Genomic DNA, 19,152 nt, shown 5'->3' on the forward strand with positions numbered 1-19,152 from the left:
GTCCATAGTGTCACTGGAACCCATTTGAAAGAAATGAACTAATCTGTGCTATGGTGAGAAAGATGCTATACGCCATGTGCAAGGTGCAACCTTAGGGCATATTGTTACCCCTAAAACTTTAACACTCTTCACCAGGAACTCAAAAAAATACAAACTAAAAAGCCAAGGATTTCTTTTGCTGCTGCCAGTCCCAGCTGCACCTTCAGATAAGAGCTGGATGTTGGGGCGGGAGGCACGCTTCCTGCCCAGGACAGAGCTATAGTCACAAGTGACAGTGCTCAGACTGGCTAATCACAGGTAGTCTTATTCCACACACAGACACAAAGTAAAATCCATTCTGAGACAGATGCACAGTCCCGGGGAATGATGGCCCATTTTTTCTTAAAAATATTTCATTGGCAGAGGAAAACACTGCATTTTTCACACCAGTAGGCCTCTGGCAATTGTAGCCTGCATTCTAGGAGTAGTGGAAGAGAGCTAGAGAGGTAACAAAGAATGCTTCCAACATCTTTGCTGCACCTCTGTCCTCCCTGCATTTATGCTTCCAGCTCTTACCATGAATTACAATCAGTGCAAACTGGCTTTTTATTCTACATTGCTGCACTGATTTTTTTCAACTCACTTTGTAATCTGCAACTTCCCCTGCAAGATTTTATGCAGAAAAACTTTTCTGCATATGAATAAATGATCCCATTACTGTTTTTCTGAGCTACCTCATTTCATATTTTGGGGCCTCTTGGGTTTTGTTCTTCACAGTGGAACCTGACGCAGCCATTGTATCAGCTTCAGCATTGCAGTAAAACACCACCAGTATAAAGACTCAATAAGCAAGAATTAGCCCTGAATCTCTCTACTGATACTTGTCTAAGTTACCCTAGAGAATGGTTTTGCTTATAGGGAACAGACCTTGCCTTCATGACAGTGGAGAAGTAAAAATAAACTTTTATGAGGGAGACCTAGAGGTACGTGCAACTCCTACACAAGCAAACAATGCTCTGAAAACAAATCTGAGGTCACCTTACATGCTGCCCACTGTGTTGGACAGCGTGTGAACCTAAGCTGAGTCAGGTTTCAGGTATTTTTCAATAAGCAAAATAGCAAGAAGTACTCTCATACTCTAATTCTGCTCCCCTTTGGCACTAGAAATGCTCACAATCGGCACACTTCCAAGAATTGCTTCATTTTGATTAAGGACCTTCATAATTGCTCTTTGTGTGTTGCTTCTGAATAGTTATGCTGCAATTCCGATGCCAATTTTAAATGTCAAGGCAAGTAATATGCCCTCGTGTGATGTTATGTTGCAGTTTGGGGTGACTTGATGATATCTGTATGGAAGCACAGTGTGCGGTGGCTGGTTAGCTGGTGTCCAAAGACAGCTTCCTGCACTGGGATACAGCCTAGAGAGCTTTGAAGTAGCTGATGCAGCTAAGCTAATTCCTCCAGTTTTGTTCAGTAAGTGCTAAAGTTCACTGGGAATACAAGTGATTACGCAGGAGAGATGGCAATGGGAATACAAGTGATTATGCAGGAGAGATGTCACTGCAAACAGTGGCCCCTGAATTATATAGCAGGATTCAATTTCTTGTCTAGTGAATAGGGCTCCAAAATAAATGGCATTTTCTTGGTCTGTACATGCTTTTGCCCCATGTTGATTCAGAAAACATGTTTCATAAAATCCTCTCTGGATTGAAATTCATTATCTATCATCTATCCACTTACAACAGACCAGAGAGACTATCTGCAGAGCAGTTCCCAGTATGGTAAGTTTCTTAAGACATTAAACCTCGTGATTAATTTCAGATTGTTTAGCACTTGCTTGTTTTTACAAGGGTGGTTAATAAAACAGACAAACTGCAAAAACCAAGCCAGGCTGAGCGCCTAGCATTTCTGCATGATGTTAAAAGCCCATCTTTTTCAGTAAATGACACTAGGTGACTCTGAATGTTTCAGTTTAAAAATAGTTTCTAAGTCAGCAAGCCAAGAGTCTGCAGGATTTTTAAAAAATGATCTTTGCCAGATGTTCTGATACTAAAATAAGCAATAGTGAGAGTGTTAAGGAAAGTACTAACAAGAACAGCCAGAATATTGTACAAGAAAGTATCTCATGGAGATGCAATAAGAGCCCACAGACCCTAACTGAGTGCTGTGCAGGGTGCTGTCAGACCCTGCTAAGCGATATTCAGAAGCCAGAGCTTTGGTTGCACACCTTCCTTGTCTAATTTGTACCATCTCTCTTAGGGAGTACACTTGGTTACCATTTCAGTCTAATATTGGTTGCAGATCAGACTTCATATCATAAATAGCTCACTGATTGTCAAGCCATGACTGTAGTGACTGCGAGTTCACTTTGCCAGTTTATTAGCTAGTTTGTTTGTTAGCAAGGATATCTGTATGTACAGAAGGATCCAAGTTGCAAGCCTCACTGACTGTAGTAAGGACTGGATCCTGAAGCCCTTCCTCACCTCAAGCAAGTCATCTGCTGGTAACACTTCCCATAAGGTTAGTTTGCCCATTACTGCTTTTCACTGCCTACACAGAAATACTTTCAGTGATGTTACCACCGATCCAAAGAGCAAGAACTGCCAGTGGAATTTGTCTAAGCTATTCAAGGGATTAGCTGCAGATAACTGATGCTCTTCTGCTTCATATCCAAGTAAGGATAAAGCATCTCAGGAACAAGCTTTTATAACAATCCAGGAAGAAATACAGATATAAGCAAAAAAGGGTAAATGATGCCATTTCCAAAGTCGTCTGTGATCCATGTGACACTGTTCTGTTGCTCCCAGGAGACTGGAAGCTCCAGAAGCCAGGAAGCCCCTGGAATTCTTGGCCAGGGTCTGTGCACATCATGCATACGAACACCCCTCGCCCCCAGTTATCTGATACAGGTTTCCATGAAAAATCTGTGATTGAGCCAGAAGATCTCCACTGAGCCAGAAGATTTCTGTGGTTTTATCAAATTCATATCTGGTTCTGTTACATCAGAGACTGTTAGGAAAGCATGGGCACTGCACTTCATGTTAAGTTAGTGGCCCTTCGTGGCAACCTTCTTCTCATACAATTTATTCATGCTTCCTGTCAAGTGGACAACAGTTCATACGATAAGCAAGCTATAGCTATATACAGATCTAATTCAGAGTGAGCATTCATAACAGGCTTCACTATAGATCTGAACAGATAGAAAATCTTGTTCTTTTCTAGATCAACTGTTCCTCCCAGTACAAGGTTCCATCTCCTGAATCAGAATCTTAGAGAGCAGAGTTAAAGCAAGCACCTAGGCTGAATTCTGAAGACAAACTTTCTGTTGGCTTCGCTGAGGCCAGGATTTACCCTGTTCGTATGGCACACCAGTGAAAAACAGCCTAGGTAGATAACAGAAGGTGGAGAGAATGCCAGGTTTGGAATAAAAGAATGCTTGGTATAAGAATTCAAGCATAGTCACCACAGTATCCAATTGCTTTTTGAAAAATAAAATTTTGAATCAAATCAAATTTTGGCATGGTTGTATTCTGTTGCCTGCTTGTAAACCCTGAAACCTTCAGCAGGACTCAACCTCTAAAGATACCTACAGGGTCAGTTCAAATCCTTAGCAAGTCATGTACTCAGCCTTGGCTGCACATTTTAGCTCCTTGCTGTTACCCAATGCTAAACCTGTGATAAGTCAGGCTACGCATTTTACTAACTCATGGTCTTATCTTGAACCCTGTAAAATCACAGGCAATGCAAGCATGGCCTGTCGACCTCTATTTTGAAGTCTGCGCCCTTGAAGAATAAATGGCAACCACAAAAACAAAGATACTTCCTTTTCCATTGACGCTATAACATCGTGGCCTATGTTTTATATTGCTTCCACTGACATGCTATGAATGCCAAAAATGACACCATTGAACCTAGTTAATTAAAAGGATTCACACAGATGGTTTGCCTGGTACTTTACGGAGGCAGCTAATTAAAGCAAGATTAGTCAGCACCGTTAAAAAGCCAGATAAAGCTACAGGAACAGTTGTGATTAAGAAACAAGGTTTACAAACAGGGCTCTGAGCAATGCCGCATGTTTGCAGTTAGCTAACCCAGTTCTTACATACCTTAACTGGGGCACAGAGTAATGCATGCTGATATCAGCATTAATGGCACGATTTTTCAAAGTTCCAACCTGGCACTTATTACAAGAATATACAATGTCTACAATTTCACATTCTACAAGAGAATATGATATGAGGGAGTTTGAACTCCTCTAATTAGCTGTGATTCAAAGAGCACTAGGAAAGAAACAAGGCAAGCCCTAGTTGTAGAAAGTCACTCTCAGACTGATTTTCTCTCTCCAGAAGCTACATACAGGCATGTGATACAAAGCTTCCTTGCAGCTTCAGATGCTGTGTTTGGAGGAGATCAACTGCATTCAATATGGTCTCTCCAGTATATGACTGGGTGTATTTTTCTGCAGTAAGAATCATGTGGTCTTGATCTAAAACTTCTAAACCTTGTTTTATGCAACCAAGTAGCCCCATTCACTTAATGCACTCAAAGTTAATCACATGCACAGGTATGTGCAGCATCAGGGCCAAAAACATGGTCTTACTGCCTGCTACAGAAACTGACTTTTCTTGTAATTATTACATCAAATAAGACTTCCAAATAGCAATAGAATTGCCTCCCATGTTCCAGAGATAGTCAGGCATACATGTGTTTTGTGCTGTACGTTATGATTTAGCTGTTACAGGCCTCACCTCTATGATCAACTTTAAAGGAAATCCAGATAAACAAAACTACACATTCCAACCACCTACTGTTGTTGGCCAAGCACTTGTATGGGTAGCTCTGTTGAAAAGGAAAGCTTGTCTTTACTAGCATCTGCATCACGGTTAAGACACAGCCTCTTGATTCTTGTTACTGTAAGACCTTCCTGGCTACAAATACTCCATTCCCAGCCGAAGCGCATAACTGCATTGTGACCCTCCTGGTCCTCCGCTGATCTCAGATGGCCACCTCACATCATTTCTGATATATTTGTAATAGTCTCAGTTGGTTTTCTACCCTTTCTGTGCCAAACCTGAAGGGTCTCAGAGAGAGAATTACTGTTACCACGAAGTATATCTATCTTCTGTGTAGACCATAATATTTAGCAAACAATATAGCAGCAAATCCTGAGCTGCTGGCCTGAGCTGGTCCAGAGCAAGCCATCCTATTGCTATCTGTCCTTTTCGTCCTGCAGCAGTCTAAAGCATCATCTTTTAATCAGTTGCAGAGATTCATTGTGATCATTTAACCTGACAGTGTTGGAAACTAAGGCAGAAGTCAGAGTAAGCATGAGCTATATAAGAAAAGCTTTTGTGATTTTTTTCCCCTCTGCTGTTCACCTTCTTCTGATTAGAAAGGCAGCAATGGTTCCTCACTCAGCCTTGCGTTTCTTGACTCAGCTGTCATGTACCAGGGCTGCAACCCTGTAATCCAGCAGGAACCCTACAACAGTTGGAGATAAATCATTGTTCTCTTTGATTCTCTTTGTTCTCATTGGTCTCTTCTTGGAGACAAATAATTGAGGATATGGGGGCAAATGGAAGTATATAAAGAAAAGTTTACCATCCTCTTTGTCTTATTCAAAAGCGACTATTGGAAGGCATTTGGAGATTTTGTAGTGATCTAAGCAATGTGGCATGTACCAAGGTAAATCTGAAGTAAAATTTACACTCTTCATCCTGTATTCTGATGAGTCATAACGAGTCATTCAAGTAGTAGTCTTTGCAAACATCTGCAAACCAGAAGCCAAACGCTGTCTTTGGACATCCTGCATGGGCACAGTACTGCCCTGCACAGGCTGCATGAACAGGCCCTCACATCCAGGCAAGAACCATCTGTATTCTTTCATTTCTTCTGTAATTTTCTTCCCAGTTCAACTGCTCTTCCAGTTGCCTGACCTACAGGGGACATCTAGGGTTTGGCAATTCCTTCTTCTGCTTTCTTATGCTTTCAAAGAAATTATGGTGGCATAACTTGTGAGAAGTGGCACTGTCCTGAAAAGTGCATCTTTATTGTGGTTTCCAATATTTGTGTCTAACGAGACAGTTGCTGAATTTGTTACTTGAATCTTTTGCTGATGACTTTCAAATTTGTCTTAATTAGAACATGCATCTTGCTATTCTAGAATGTGCATTACTAGTAAAGTGGCATACATTGCATTTTCATGCCAAGCACCAGTCTCAAAGCTTTGAGTAACATGTTGGAAAGGTACCACTACACATCTGCGATTGCACCAAAATAATGCTGCATTTGTCGCTTCAGTGCTCACTCTGAAGAGAAATCAGATATCAGGCCTGGGGCCCTAAATGGCCCCTAAATGGATAACTTCTGCCTTTCTCCCACAGGTTCTCTGCTGACCCACTGGATGTTCAAATACTGCAGTATGTGTATGTTCCACAGGCAGATCTGACATTTACCATTTACCAGATAACTAATATCTGATGAAACCAATGTAACAAAATACATGCTTTTATCAAAAACTCTGAATGTCACTGTTTTTAATGCCAGTATGTATCACCAGAAAACTCTGCTGAGAAATCTGCGCTGTATGGCAGCATAGTTTCTCAAAAAGCAATCTCCCCAGGTTCATCTGATAGATAATAAAAGGGACTACAGCGGGACCTGAATTTTCAGGTCTGGTTTCTTTTACATAAAAGCCCAAAACCACTGAATGAAATTTCAGCTGCATTCCTAGAAATCTGCAGTGATTCTGGCTCCAGAGAACAAATACTCCACTGTTACTTCCATAGAGCTCTTGTTCAAAATGCCTCTTCCCATGCTGAGATGCTAAATACATGCAAATGTAAATGTATTAGTGTCAGATTTGCTGCCCAGTATGTATCAAGTGACTTACATTTCATAGGTTAAGTATAATCCCTTTGCAGAGTTTGTCAGCTGTGTGATAGTTAAACAGTGTAGGGAATGTTTTAACTTAAGATACGGATAGTTTTAAGTCTAAGAAGAAAATTTGACCCATGTGGTGCAGAACTCCATGTGATTTTGAGTTGAAACGAGTTTTCAGGATTGAATGGACACTGACATCTTGTGCACTTCATTGTATGTGCTCCGTTCTGCAAACAAAATGCACTGATTTGCACATCTCACCTTATAATGTATGTAAGAAAAACATTGGCTTTTGGATGGCTTTTGCAGTCTGCCTTTGAAAAGTTTTGCCCATTCTGAAAACAGCAACAGCAGCAAAGTGTGAAGTCCACTGGGAGCAAACATTTATATAGAAAATAGTACAATTATTCTTGCGCCTGTTTGCTCTTAACAGAGTTCCATCATCAGTTTCGATTCTCCTGTACACAGGAAGGTCTGTGCTGTGAATGGCACAGAAGCAGCTCTGTGCTTGCCCTGTGGTACACCTGGATAACCTGCAACTAATTCCCACTGCAAATTATTAATATCAGACCTAAGAAGGGGGAAACAATGCTAGAAATGTGTTACTGACAGTGGAATTCTGTGTGTATACAGGACCTCATGCCTTCTACATTAAAACACAAAGAGCCATGTAAATTTAACAAGTGAACGTGTAACTGCACCTGCTTATCCTAATTGTAAATGCTATGGAAGACAGGGCAAGACACAACAGAGCAGCATGGCAGATGGCAATCTGTGCTGGCCTTCATGATAAAATCAAAATCCAAAGATTAACTGAGACACTCAACTCAAAAGTGTGAATTATGAAAGTTCAGCAAAATATTTGCATGAGAATTTCACTCATATTTTGTAGCATGACAAAACTTGTCCTTTTATAATAAAGAGAAACGGGGGAGCAGGGCAGCTTTCCTATCCCTGTACTTACAATATTGCTAGTTGTCAGGACAATTTGCATTAAGTGTTCCTTTCCCATTGCTTTCAGAAGATTCGCTGTTCTCAGTAAGCAGCAAAATCACTGGGAAATCCTGTGAATACAATGGCACCACCTATCACCACGGCGAAATGTTTGTGGCAGAGGGGCTTTTCCAAAACAGGCAAGCAAACCAGTGTGCCCAGTGCAGCTGCTCAGTAAGTACCACAGCTTGTCAGAGCCCTTCTCTGTCTGAGCTTCATTTCACCTTTCCAGAAGACATGGCACTGAAATGTACACAGTCCATAGCACACAGTAGAGGCTGGGAACTGGGAGTTAATGCAGAAACTCACGAAAGTGCTACAAGCCAGTTCATGGCACCTGGTAAATGCCAGGCTGCCTCCTGCTCAAACACAGAGGACAAAGCTCACCCTGTCAGACATCTGCTGTAGGTAAGCATGCAGTGCAAGGCAGCAGGTAAACGACTGCTACTTGGCATTTATAGAACATTTCACTTCAACCTGACTGGAAAATACAGCACTGAGTCATGGAATGAAGATGGATTCATTTGGGCTGAGCTGATAAGAGCCCCATGAGCTGGGACTGGACAGCTCTGTAAGGCAGCACCGGGCCCCAGACCCATTCCTGAGGTGCCACCAGTTTAAATCCAACATATTTGAGCAGTCACCCAGTGACTCTTTGGAGGCACTTTTTGAGCTGTAACCTCCTTCTCAACCCAATCAGGACCTCTTCTGATCAAATTATTGTCGTATTCAACATTAACGACAAACTGAACAGGCCAGCTGCTGAACAAATTTGTGACTGCAGGTGTCACTGCCAAGTTCTTCCTCCAGATCAGCGGTATGACACGACTTAGGGAGAACAGGGGGAAGAATTTACACCAGGTGTAAATGTCAGATTTTAGGCTTATAGTAACTGCAGTTCCTTCCCTCCCCACACTTCTTTAACTTTTCTCCTAAAACAAAGGGACTGCCCTCTGCATGACAATACGTTTAAGAACTGCTATTTAGATTCTTCATTGGTTTAATATTCTGCTTTTGGCTACTCGAGGGTCATGTATGTAAACATCCATTCTAGATTTAAATATGTCCGTAAAAGTGCATATATGGTACCATATGAATTGATGACGCCCCTTGTGTTTTACTGGCAGGAAGGAAATGTGTACTGTGGGCTGAAGACCTGTCCCAAATTAACTTGCTCTTTCCCAGTTTCTGTTCCAGAGTCCTGCTGCCCAGTTTGCAGAGGTAAGTGTTACACATGCACCGGACACAGATCGACATGTACTCCTTCCCCTGTCTGTGCACCAGCACTGTCACTTAGGATGTTGTCTGCAAGTTTCTCATTTACTCAAAACCCAATGCATGCTGGGAAATTAAACGTCAAATTCCAGCAGGGCAACATTACCAGTTTTGTTTTCCTTAATTGAAACAAGGAAAGAATGCACTGATGATAAAGTTGCATTCCAATGATGAGGACAATCAGGGCTTCAAATGATGAATTTAAATAGTTGCCATTGCTTTGGCTAGACAGGTTTTGAAGTACAAGATGAGGTTCTGTCTGACAAGTTATCAGACCTGCTGAAGTTATACAAGACATAAGAATCTCAATTCAGAGGTTAATTTCAATTCAGTTTAAATTAGGTATCGATCGATATTCAGCAAACATTGGTATGTTATTGGCAGTTCCATTTTAGATCCTGTAAGCATGGAGAACTTGGTTACGAGGAAGCGTACTGCCAGCCTTACCAGCCCTTCTGAATGTCTACACTTAAATATCTGTCTGTAAGCCTGTCTGAACATCTGAAGATTTCTAGATGCACTGTATCTCACTGTTGGTATTGTGACTTTTGAATTGTCACTTCTCAAGAATCTAAGCACCTGTGGCCAGTTCTCAGGGGTGCAAGGAGGCTAAAAGTGCCTGTGGTTTTCAGAAATGCCACTCCTCTGGACTCAGTCCAACAGCTCTGCATCCATCTTGTGCTGCGGGCTCATTGCTGTCACTGCCCTTCCAGTCAGAGCAAGGATGAGGATTTCTATGTCAGGATCCAACTTCCCCTTAAGTTAAATGGAAAGTTCTCGAAAAATGTCATAAGGCAGCAGAACCATGATGCATCTGACTGAGTGAAATCAAGTTAACAGCAGAACTGGAGAAACAGCTGCATCAGCACCATGGCTCTGCCAGGCCAGGATCACATTCTACTGCTGCTGTGGCAGCTGTCCTGCTACAGGGGCCCGAGCTTGTGCCTGGCACTGTTGCGTGCCATTCATGTAACCCTGCTGGTTCATGATGCGGTGGTACTGCACTGTGTTCCAGAGTAATTGCTTAGCACACACAGAGCTAGGCTTCAAGCCACTAGCAAAACAACTTTATCGGTACCTATATCTGAATTCCAAGGCTGGGATAAATTCCAAGGTCAGCTCCACACTAAATGATTTCTCCTGCTCTTGTACAAGTTTTCCAAGAACCAGATATCAGTTCAAGTTCCATGGCTTGTCCTATCAAGGAACACCTCTAAATATGTCTTTAACAACTCTTACAGCTACATTCTCTCTCTAGCCTGAAACTGATGTTTCCCTTCTGTAATGTTCACGTGGCTCATGCTAGTTGTGTATGTATTTATGAAGCTTGTCTTTACCCAGAAAACAGCTGGATGTCACTCCTGAATAGAAACTGAGAGTTTCTTCTTTCCAGCTTTTTCCATGAATTATGTGTTCGGCTGTGAGGGACCAGAGGCTGGCTCTGCAAGTCCCTCACACCAATTCTCAAGAGCATTCATTACTTCTGCACTGTATGCAAGTGCTCTAGCAAAACCTTTTCTATTCAAAAGGCAAGTCAGCATGTCCTTGCTTTGTTATGAAGGTCATTAGTGTTATGAGCCTTAATTCTGTACTACTTTTATTGACCCAATTCAAAAAGGAATACTTGAATATTTCATACTTTCTACATTCAAATAGAGCATCCTGTGAGCTTACATGGGGTCCAGTCTTAGTGGGCCAATTTCTCACGTATGACATCTCTGCCATAACTCTGTGCAGTTGATAATCACATGTGGATAATCAAATTTTTTAATTTCTTTTTTTAATGAAGCATAAATAAGGAAAAAAACAACCATATATAGGGGTATAAAATGTGCAGGACTAAGTATAGCTTACATTTTCCTGACGTAATAGAATGTAAATTATTAGTGGCTACACTTCAGAGTCGAGTTACAGTCAGTCAAGTTACATACCCACCAACCAACAGTAACTGCACTTGTGGTCCCGTCAGCACACAGCAGATGGAAGGTCACACAGCCTTGCCTTTCTCTGTGAGCTCAGCTAAGCTCCTTTCTCCTTGCCTTTGTGATCACATAGATTCCAAGATATTTGGGAATTCATCTCTACAGAATCTAACACAAGCAAGTCAGACTAAAGACTGACAAATTTAGCTGTAAAGCTGGCTGAGATTTTTCCCCTAGGTATCTCCCAAATCCTTGCACAATGACTCCCCTAATTGATACTGCTCTGCTTCATGTCCAGGAGATGGAGAGTTATCCTGGGAGCAGGCTGATGGAGATATCTTCCGGCAGCCAGCCAACAGGGAAGCCGTAAGTGTGACCTATGATTTAAAGACACATTTTCTACCCATGCATGCCAGTACATTGGGGGAAAATAGAAAAAAGAAAAAAGAAAAAAGGATGTTAACAGCTCTGACAAGGTACAGGAATATCTACTGCAGCAAGCTCCTTAATAAACTCAACCTGAATTCATGAATAAGCCTGAATTACAAACTCACATTTGGCCTACAGAATTTGGCCTTTACTGTATGTGCTCTGTGAGAATAAAATTCCACAGCATTTTGTTTGTTATACAAGCAACACTTCAAACTAAAAATAATTACAAACTCTTATTTCCTAGTTGACATAAATACATATGTGTATTTACTTTAGGGGCTTCACTGCCTCTGGGGTTAACAGTAACCACTAACAACTTACTCAAGAGAGGCTTTTTGTAACAGCACTTGGAGGGAACATGAAGAGCTTTTAAGCAGTAGGCACACTATCCAAATACATGAACTAACAGGTCTTTGGATTAGTGAGAAGAATCATGCCTCATAAAATATATGCTGTAGTACACACTATCCCTTCATGCCCATGGGTATTTTGGAAAATAATTCTCTGAAAATAGCCAGCTCTTTTGCTACAGAAAACACACGGACTACTTTCCTCTGCAAATCAAATGAGATTTTCCAGTCTGCAAGACAGATTGAAATAAAGTTCTGCTCAGTCTGTGTAAAGTTGGCTAGCCCTGGCCAACAAGAGTTCAGAACAGCTGCATGCAAACAGGAAGCTGGATGGTCATCCTGCACATGTGTTCTGCCACTGCAGCCCAAGCAGAAAGCAGTTTTGATGAGGAAAACTAGACAGGCTCACATGTTCTTAAAGCAGACATAAGTAAAGGTGTCTAGCTCTGAATTCTGTTTATAATAAATAGAGAGAAATGGGGACTTCCAGGTTGTGATTCATCTCCTGAGATCTACAACAAGTGAGATGGAACATGTTCAAGAAGTACTTGATTAAGGACTTCAGATAACCAATTTAGATGTAGACACCTACACTGAATATACAGTCTGGTGAGATGAGTTCCAACTGTGTATGAGTAGTTGACTTTATTGCCATGTTAAGTACCTGTAAAACCTGCCTGGCCTTTTTTTGTTTGGTGCCATTCCTTACACCAAGGCCTGTTTGTTGATAGTGGCAACAGTCATTGCTTGTACTGAGCTTCTAGTACCGCCTCTTTCCTCATACTCACTGGAATGATACATTTATTTTCCTGCTCTCTTTCTGTCTCCAGAGACACTCTTACCACCGCCCCCACTATGAGCTGTCACCCAGCTCCACCAGGCAGGTAGTCAATGTTCCACGATTTCCAAGTGCCAGGAGTAACCGCGGAGTTCTACCAGATCCCCAGCAAGCCTCAGGAACAATAGTACAAATTGTTATCAACAACAAGCACAAGCATGGACGAGGTAAAGACAAGTATTTCATATGGTATTATTATGGGTCAGGCGTTTAACACCTACAGAAAAAGTCTTCTCAAAATATACAGCAAAATCTTGGAAATTCACACTGGTATCAATAGACCCAATGCAAATCAGAGGGTGAAAGCAGCAGACTAGTAAGGATATGAAATAAGCTCTTGAGTGAGATCAGTTGTGCCTGCCAGTGCAACAGTGCATTTCAGTCTGCGTGGGCACAACATAATCGTGTTGCTCTCTGAATTACTTTGTGGTATTGTACTACATAATTCAGAAAACACATGCTGCTGTGACCAGCAAAGTGGGCACTAAGTACCTCAAAGGACACTGTGATGCCCTTAGATTTGCTAACTGGTTCACACGGTGACTTGTCCAGTAGGAAATAGACTATGGTTATGTTCTTTACACCATCACCTATTTTGTAACTTTACTAGCTGCAAACTGCATGCATTTAAATTGCCCCACAAATCTCAGGCCATAAAACTTTGCTGTAGAATTGGAAGTTTTCTGCCTCCAAGGCTTAGCAAATTATTTCAAAGAACAAAAATGTCATGACTTCCCCCACCTTAAGCTGGTTGTCTGAGTTGCAGGGGGTCCTTTTCCTCCCCCATGTCTAACAGTAGATGCGGGGCAGGTAATTAGCCTAGACTGGATGTCTGAGCTGTAACCAGGCAAAGTTAACCAAAGTAATGAATCTCTTATTGCCTTCTGATAATATATGCATGATGCGGGCAGCAGGACTTTGAGCCAATATGGCAGACCTTATACAAACATGACTAAGACATTTCTGCTGCATTGTAGGACAGACAAAAATAGAGGGAAAATATCAGTTGTCCATTTCATGGGACAGTGGGTGCTGTACAGGCAAAAGGGCAGGATGCTCAGTTCCCACAGTGGGTGTACATAAGCCAGCTGAGGTCTGCAGAAACAGGTCTAAGAAGCCATAAAATAAATAACTGTAAAAATGCATGTTCAGAAAAGCAGTTATCCACAAACACCAGTCAGTAGGCACTCAGAAACTACCCGCAAAGAGTTAAAAGCCCCTGTATTAGGGCCAACTAATCTTTCAAGGTATTAACTAACAGAAGGAATGTTGGCCATAGGATCTTTATTATCCACCTGAACAACCATGAAAAAGCATTCAGATCATGCCAGCGTTTTATGCTGAATCTAGGAGTAGGAATCTCCACACGGTGCAGTATCTCTGACATGTAATTCACACATAAAGACATCATCAAAGCAGTTTCTAACTGATTTGTTTCAGCAAATAAAAAGCATACAGATGAATAGCATATTTCTGAATGCAATATACTGCCACTACTTCATAGTTTCACTGCCTGGAGAATGTCTAAGTGATACCCTTGGTGGAAACCAGAATGCTGACCATGTATTTTCTTTTGTTATTCCTCAATTAACAAGTAATGCATTAATTAATGCATATGCCCCTTGAGACACAACAAACTAAAAAATAAATACATAGCAATTCTCCTGACATGCAAATAAAATGTGGTTGTATGGGTACAGATTTATAATTCTGAGTGTGAAGAACACTAAAAAAACAGGGCATTTGAGAGCTAGAAGTTATATGCCATATAGTAGGTTCTACTGGAGGCTTCATCTGCTATCCCAGACTGTTCTGTGCTAAACAGATCCTTTTTCTCTCATTTTCAGTATACAGATAACACATTATTTGCTTTCATGTGAGAAACAAAACTGTTTTCCACCTCTAAAATAAAGCCCTGTCTTAAGGAGTTAAAAAGTAGCAAATTATAAACCAAATGATAACATAACCTCATGAAAGACAATACATTACAAAGAACACTCCCCATAAACCTCAGCAACTCAGTAAAGTATAAGCCAGTTGATCACATCTGTTACCAGTTAGATGTAAATTTCAGATTACAGATAAAAATTAAATTGCTTTTGAAAGTTACAGGCAAAATAGGAACATATTTTACAAATAAAAGCATTAATAAAAATGATGGCATATTAGAAGAATTGGAAATATTTGCAACATACCCCAGCTTCAGTTAAGTTGCTTTTAGAATTCAGGCAGTGCCCTTTCTTTCACCTTGTTAGGATTAGTTTGCATTTTTCTTTGTGTTTATAAAATATTTAAAAAGAAAGAAGTAAGGTTTATAGGACAAATGCAAACATGGTGTAAAGTGATATAATCCCCATTAAATGCAGGGTGACCCAAACTGGCTTCTGCCAGGTAGGAATTTTTCCACTCTCCTTTTGCCAGCTGTATTTCTCTGTCTCTCAGGGGCACAGATGAAAAAAAATACTCTGAGATGCTTAGATGCTCTTGGAATGAAATCTCAGCCCCACAGACATCCTTTCAAGTTAATGTTTTCTTGTGATTGCAAAGGCCAAATGTACCTATATACCTATAGACACACATATCTCCACAAATGATATCAGACTTCTTTTTGTAACATTCTATTGCTTTTGCTCTGTGTTGTGCAGCAGAAGTTGCATGTGACTGCAGTACTAAAGGCCCAGGTGGCACTAATCCATCCTGTTGATAGTATGGCTGTCCGTGCAAAAGCCGTGTTCAGCTAATGCTAGGAACAGTTGTGCAGATAACTTGTACCAAATGTCATGATTTTGCCCACTGCAGATTCAATACTAGAAGCCAGAGCCAATTTAGCAGGCTATGCCCTGTGTGTGGACTGAGATCAGCGGTGGGAAGGAGGAGTGAGTTTTATAAGCTGGTTAATGATGCACAGCTCAAATGCATGTGCTGGAGAGGGGCTGCTCAAATACTTGACTCAGCCACCTTCTCCATTGTCTTCAAAATAGTGGTGGACACTGGCATCACGGGATTTGGAATCAAAGCCAATCTGCTCAGAAAAGAGTGATCACAGGCTCTGGCTCATTTTATATGGCAAAACTCGGACTGAAGCAAACAAGTAATGAAGTGAGCCAGAGACACTAACGAATTAGGTATAGAAACACTGCTTTAAACAAATGTGCAAGAATCAAATGAATATTCATGGCCGAGCCGCCAGTGAACATACCTTTTCCAGTTGTACTTTTTCTTCCTTTTCTCTTCTTTTGTAGTTTGTGTTTCAAATGGCAAAACATACTCCCACGGTGAATCTTGGCATCCTAATCTCCGGGCCTTTGGAATTGTAGAGTGTGTGCTGTGTACCTGCAACATCACCAAACAAGAGTGTAAGAAAATTCATTGTCCAGAACAGTATCCCTGCAAATACCCTCAGAAAGTGGAAGGAAAATGCTGTAAAGTCTGTCCAGGTAAAACAAAGAGTTTATCATAAACCACTGTTTTCTGTGATGTCAAGGGCTCTGGTCACAAGATCTGATTAAAATAGCAATAGCAGTGCCCATGGTTCTGATTTACGTGCAGAGATATCCATGTGAGACACACAGAGCTGCCTGCCTAGCCCTCCCATTAATTGTTGTTCCTCAAGTGAGCAGCTTGTTGCATGAGAAACATATGTTCTCATCAATCCCTGCCTTTCTCTCTACTGTTTGCATGACTTGCTGATGTTCATTTCTAAAGAGAATGTTACAGAAACATACACAGTTCACTACTATCAGAAGACTCTCCCATTCTTTCCCCACTGCAGTACTCACAGAACATTCAGACCATCGCATCTCCTCTCTCCCATTCCTGTCCAACTTTCAACTACCATTAGAATAATTACAATTTCCACTTCTATGTCCTGTGACTTCACCAGGCTGCCATGAGATAAAGCGCCCTGTGCCTAGCCCAGGCTTGTACTGAACTGCTGGCTGGCCACATCCCTACATGGCCCCTGCTGCTGATCAAAATGCAGAATATGTAGGCTCTCCCCCCCACCCTTTTCCTGAACAAAGCATTAGCTTGGGTTTCTTCACTTTCTCCAACCACTGATTTTCATTATTGTTTAATTACCTCTGAGACTTCCACTGTTATTTCAAGTATGCTTGGAAAGTGGACAGTGGTTCAAAAATTTTGAGGATTCTCACAGACCAATACAGCTCATTTCTTTATGAAACTAGATTATAAATACAAATACTCTCTTGCCACCAGAGGCAGGCAATGTGAACCTAGCAGAATATAACACTATTAAATGCCTACGGCTTAGCTGGAGATGGATTTCAAAGACTATGTAAGTGAACATATGAGTTGGACGAGATGATCCTTGTGGGTCCTGTCCAACCTGGGATATTCCATGACTCTATGAAAACTGTAATTTTAAACTAAACCTGCTTGGTTTAGTGCCAAGTAATTTCTGGAAGACTTGTTTACAGCTGTAGAATGTGTTTGGGGCTTTTTTTTTTAAACAGAAGAAGTGCCAAGTCAAAGCTTTGACAACAAAGATTACTTCTGTGGGAAAGAGACCTTTCCCGTCTATGAATCCATTTTCACAGAGGAAGGAGAAACCATCAGAAAAATTGCAGTAGAGACTGAAAAACCACCACAAATAGAAATACATGTGTGGACAATCAGAAAAGGTGAGTTGAACGAGTTATATATTTTAAAAGTATATCATCTCTCATTAAAATGCCAGAGTAATTTCAATTCCATTAAATTTGCTCTACAAACACCATTAATAACACACACATTTCTAGTTCTGCAAACTCCTGGCCTTCACTGTGAGCAAAACAACAAACCAAGTTGGATGAGTTGGATGTCAGTAACACCATGTGTAATCTATGACAGAGAAATGAACAATAGGGTTTGAACCAAATGCTTATTTAGCTGGACCAGAAAGTTTTCCTTTGAAATTATTGTCTGTCCTATCTGTCCTGTCTTCCTTAGTGATATGTAACTGCATTCATGATGGCCTAGAATATTGACAATAAATGTATTAAGGGTGAAAGCAATATCTCTTATTAGACCAACTGGTAAAATCAGAAGAAAATCAAAAAGCTTTCTGATTTGCACTACTGCAGATCCTCAACAGTTAACACAGAAAAAATATTATCTCCAGCTCCTTAAAGATCCTATCTACTTAATCCAATTTAAGCAAAAAGGATGCAATCCCCTTAGGATAACCTCATATAGTGCAGCCCTTTCCACAGAAATGATCTCCAGAATGCACTATAAAGCACAAAGCCAAACCCTAACAGTGAGCAGAACAGAAGTTGCAGGAGGGCTGATGGTTAATAATTATGTGTTCAAGAAGCCACAACGCCTTGTGATGACTTGTCAGCGATGTCTGCTAACTCATGACAGACAAAATGGCAGCTAAATACAAAACTGTACTTATTTTTTTTTCCAAGATACTGAGATTTTGGCTTCTGTTGTGGTTTTACATTCACCCACGCTAAGAAAAGTTTTAGCTATGTCAGAAAAAAATCAGCTAATTCTCACACCCCTCTGCAACTCTCTGCAATCATAAATCCTCTGAAGAGTAGCACTGGGGCAGCAAACAGTCAGACGGAATAGGCCGAAAGTCCACATTATTGGTAAGGATTATTTCACAGTGTAGCTCAAACCAGCAGTAATTCTACATAAAGGCTGGGCAGCACCCCAGGCTTAGAGCAATGAGCATGCTTCCAGTAACAGCCACTTCTTGTACCTTTGCCGAAGGGATTCTCCGTCATTTCTACATTGAGAAAATGTCCAAGAGGGAATTTGAAGAGCTTCCCTACTTCAAACAGATAACAAGGACAACCTCTAGTAAGTAAAATTCCGACCTCTTCAGGCTTTTCTCCATCTACACAACCTTGAAAAATACTCCAGTTTTACTCAATGCAGTCAAACAGACTCATATTCCTCCAGTATGTGGCTTTGTATAAAATCAAATAATCAAAACACAGCAATTTAAAATGAAGGTACATATAGCATGCTGTGCTAGTCTCCTGTCATTCTGAGAAAACAAATTGGCTGTTTTTTCTTCTTATAATGCCGTAAGTCTGTAATGTGACTGATGTCAGCACAGCAGCACTATTTGACTTTATTTAAGCCTATATACATACATTTGTTGTACTTGAAAGAAGCCTTTTCTATGCTCTTAGTAATACTTTTATTATTAAAATTTGTCTTTCGAAAAAGTATGCGATTCATTTAACACTCTTGCTTCAATTTCTTTTTTGTATTTCATCCAGCTTGGGATATGACACCTAATTTGACAGTTTAATTAAGGTATAGGCATTTTTAGTTACCAGTTTTATTTCACTATGAATTGTCATTTTTTCTGAGGTTCCAAGTTGGCAGGGGAGTATTTTGCCCAGGAACAATCTATTCTTCATAATACAGGCTAAGTGAGAAGCAGACGCCTGTTCATCTAGGTTTCCTAATTTGTTCCTTTCAGCCTTCTCTGCACTTGTCATTGTTATCTGTACTA

At 40.8% G+C, this 19,152-nt stretch overlaps 1 protein-coding gene across 5 annotated transcripts in view; it reads left to right on the forward strand.

Moving 5' to 3' along the window:
* CHRDL1 (chordin like 1) overlaps positions 1-19,152 on the forward strand; it is a 41,872-nt gene that overhangs the window by 19,198 nt on the left and 3,522 nt on the right. For 3 of the 5 annotated variants that reach the window (XM_040698655.2, NM_204171.2, XM_015278154.4), the window contains 7 exons: positions 7,883-8,028; positions 8,982-9,075; positions 11,350-11,417; positions 12,664-12,838; positions 15,914-16,108; positions 17,147-17,314; positions 18,396-18,485. In XM_040698655.2, the coding sequence (XP_040554589.1) occupies positions 7,883-8,028; positions 8,982-9,075; positions 11,350-11,417; positions 12,664-12,838; positions 15,914-16,108; positions 17,147-17,314; positions 18,396-18,485 (936 nt within the window). The remainder of the gene's footprint in view (positions 1-7,882; positions 8,029-8,981; positions 9,076-11,349; positions 11,418-12,663; positions 12,839-15,913; positions 16,109-17,146; positions 17,315-18,395; positions 18,486-19,152) is intronic. The other 2 variants (XM_015278152.4, XM_040698654.2) reach the window with 2 other exon arrangements.

Source organism: Gallus gallus, chromosome 4 (assembly GCF_016699485.2).
Source record: "Gallus gallus isolate bGalGal1 chromosome 4, bGalGal1.mat.broiler.GRCg7b, whole genome shotgun sequence".
NCBI classification, from domain to species: Eukaryota; Metazoa; Chordata; class Aves; order Galliformes; family Phasianidae; genus Gallus; species Gallus gallus.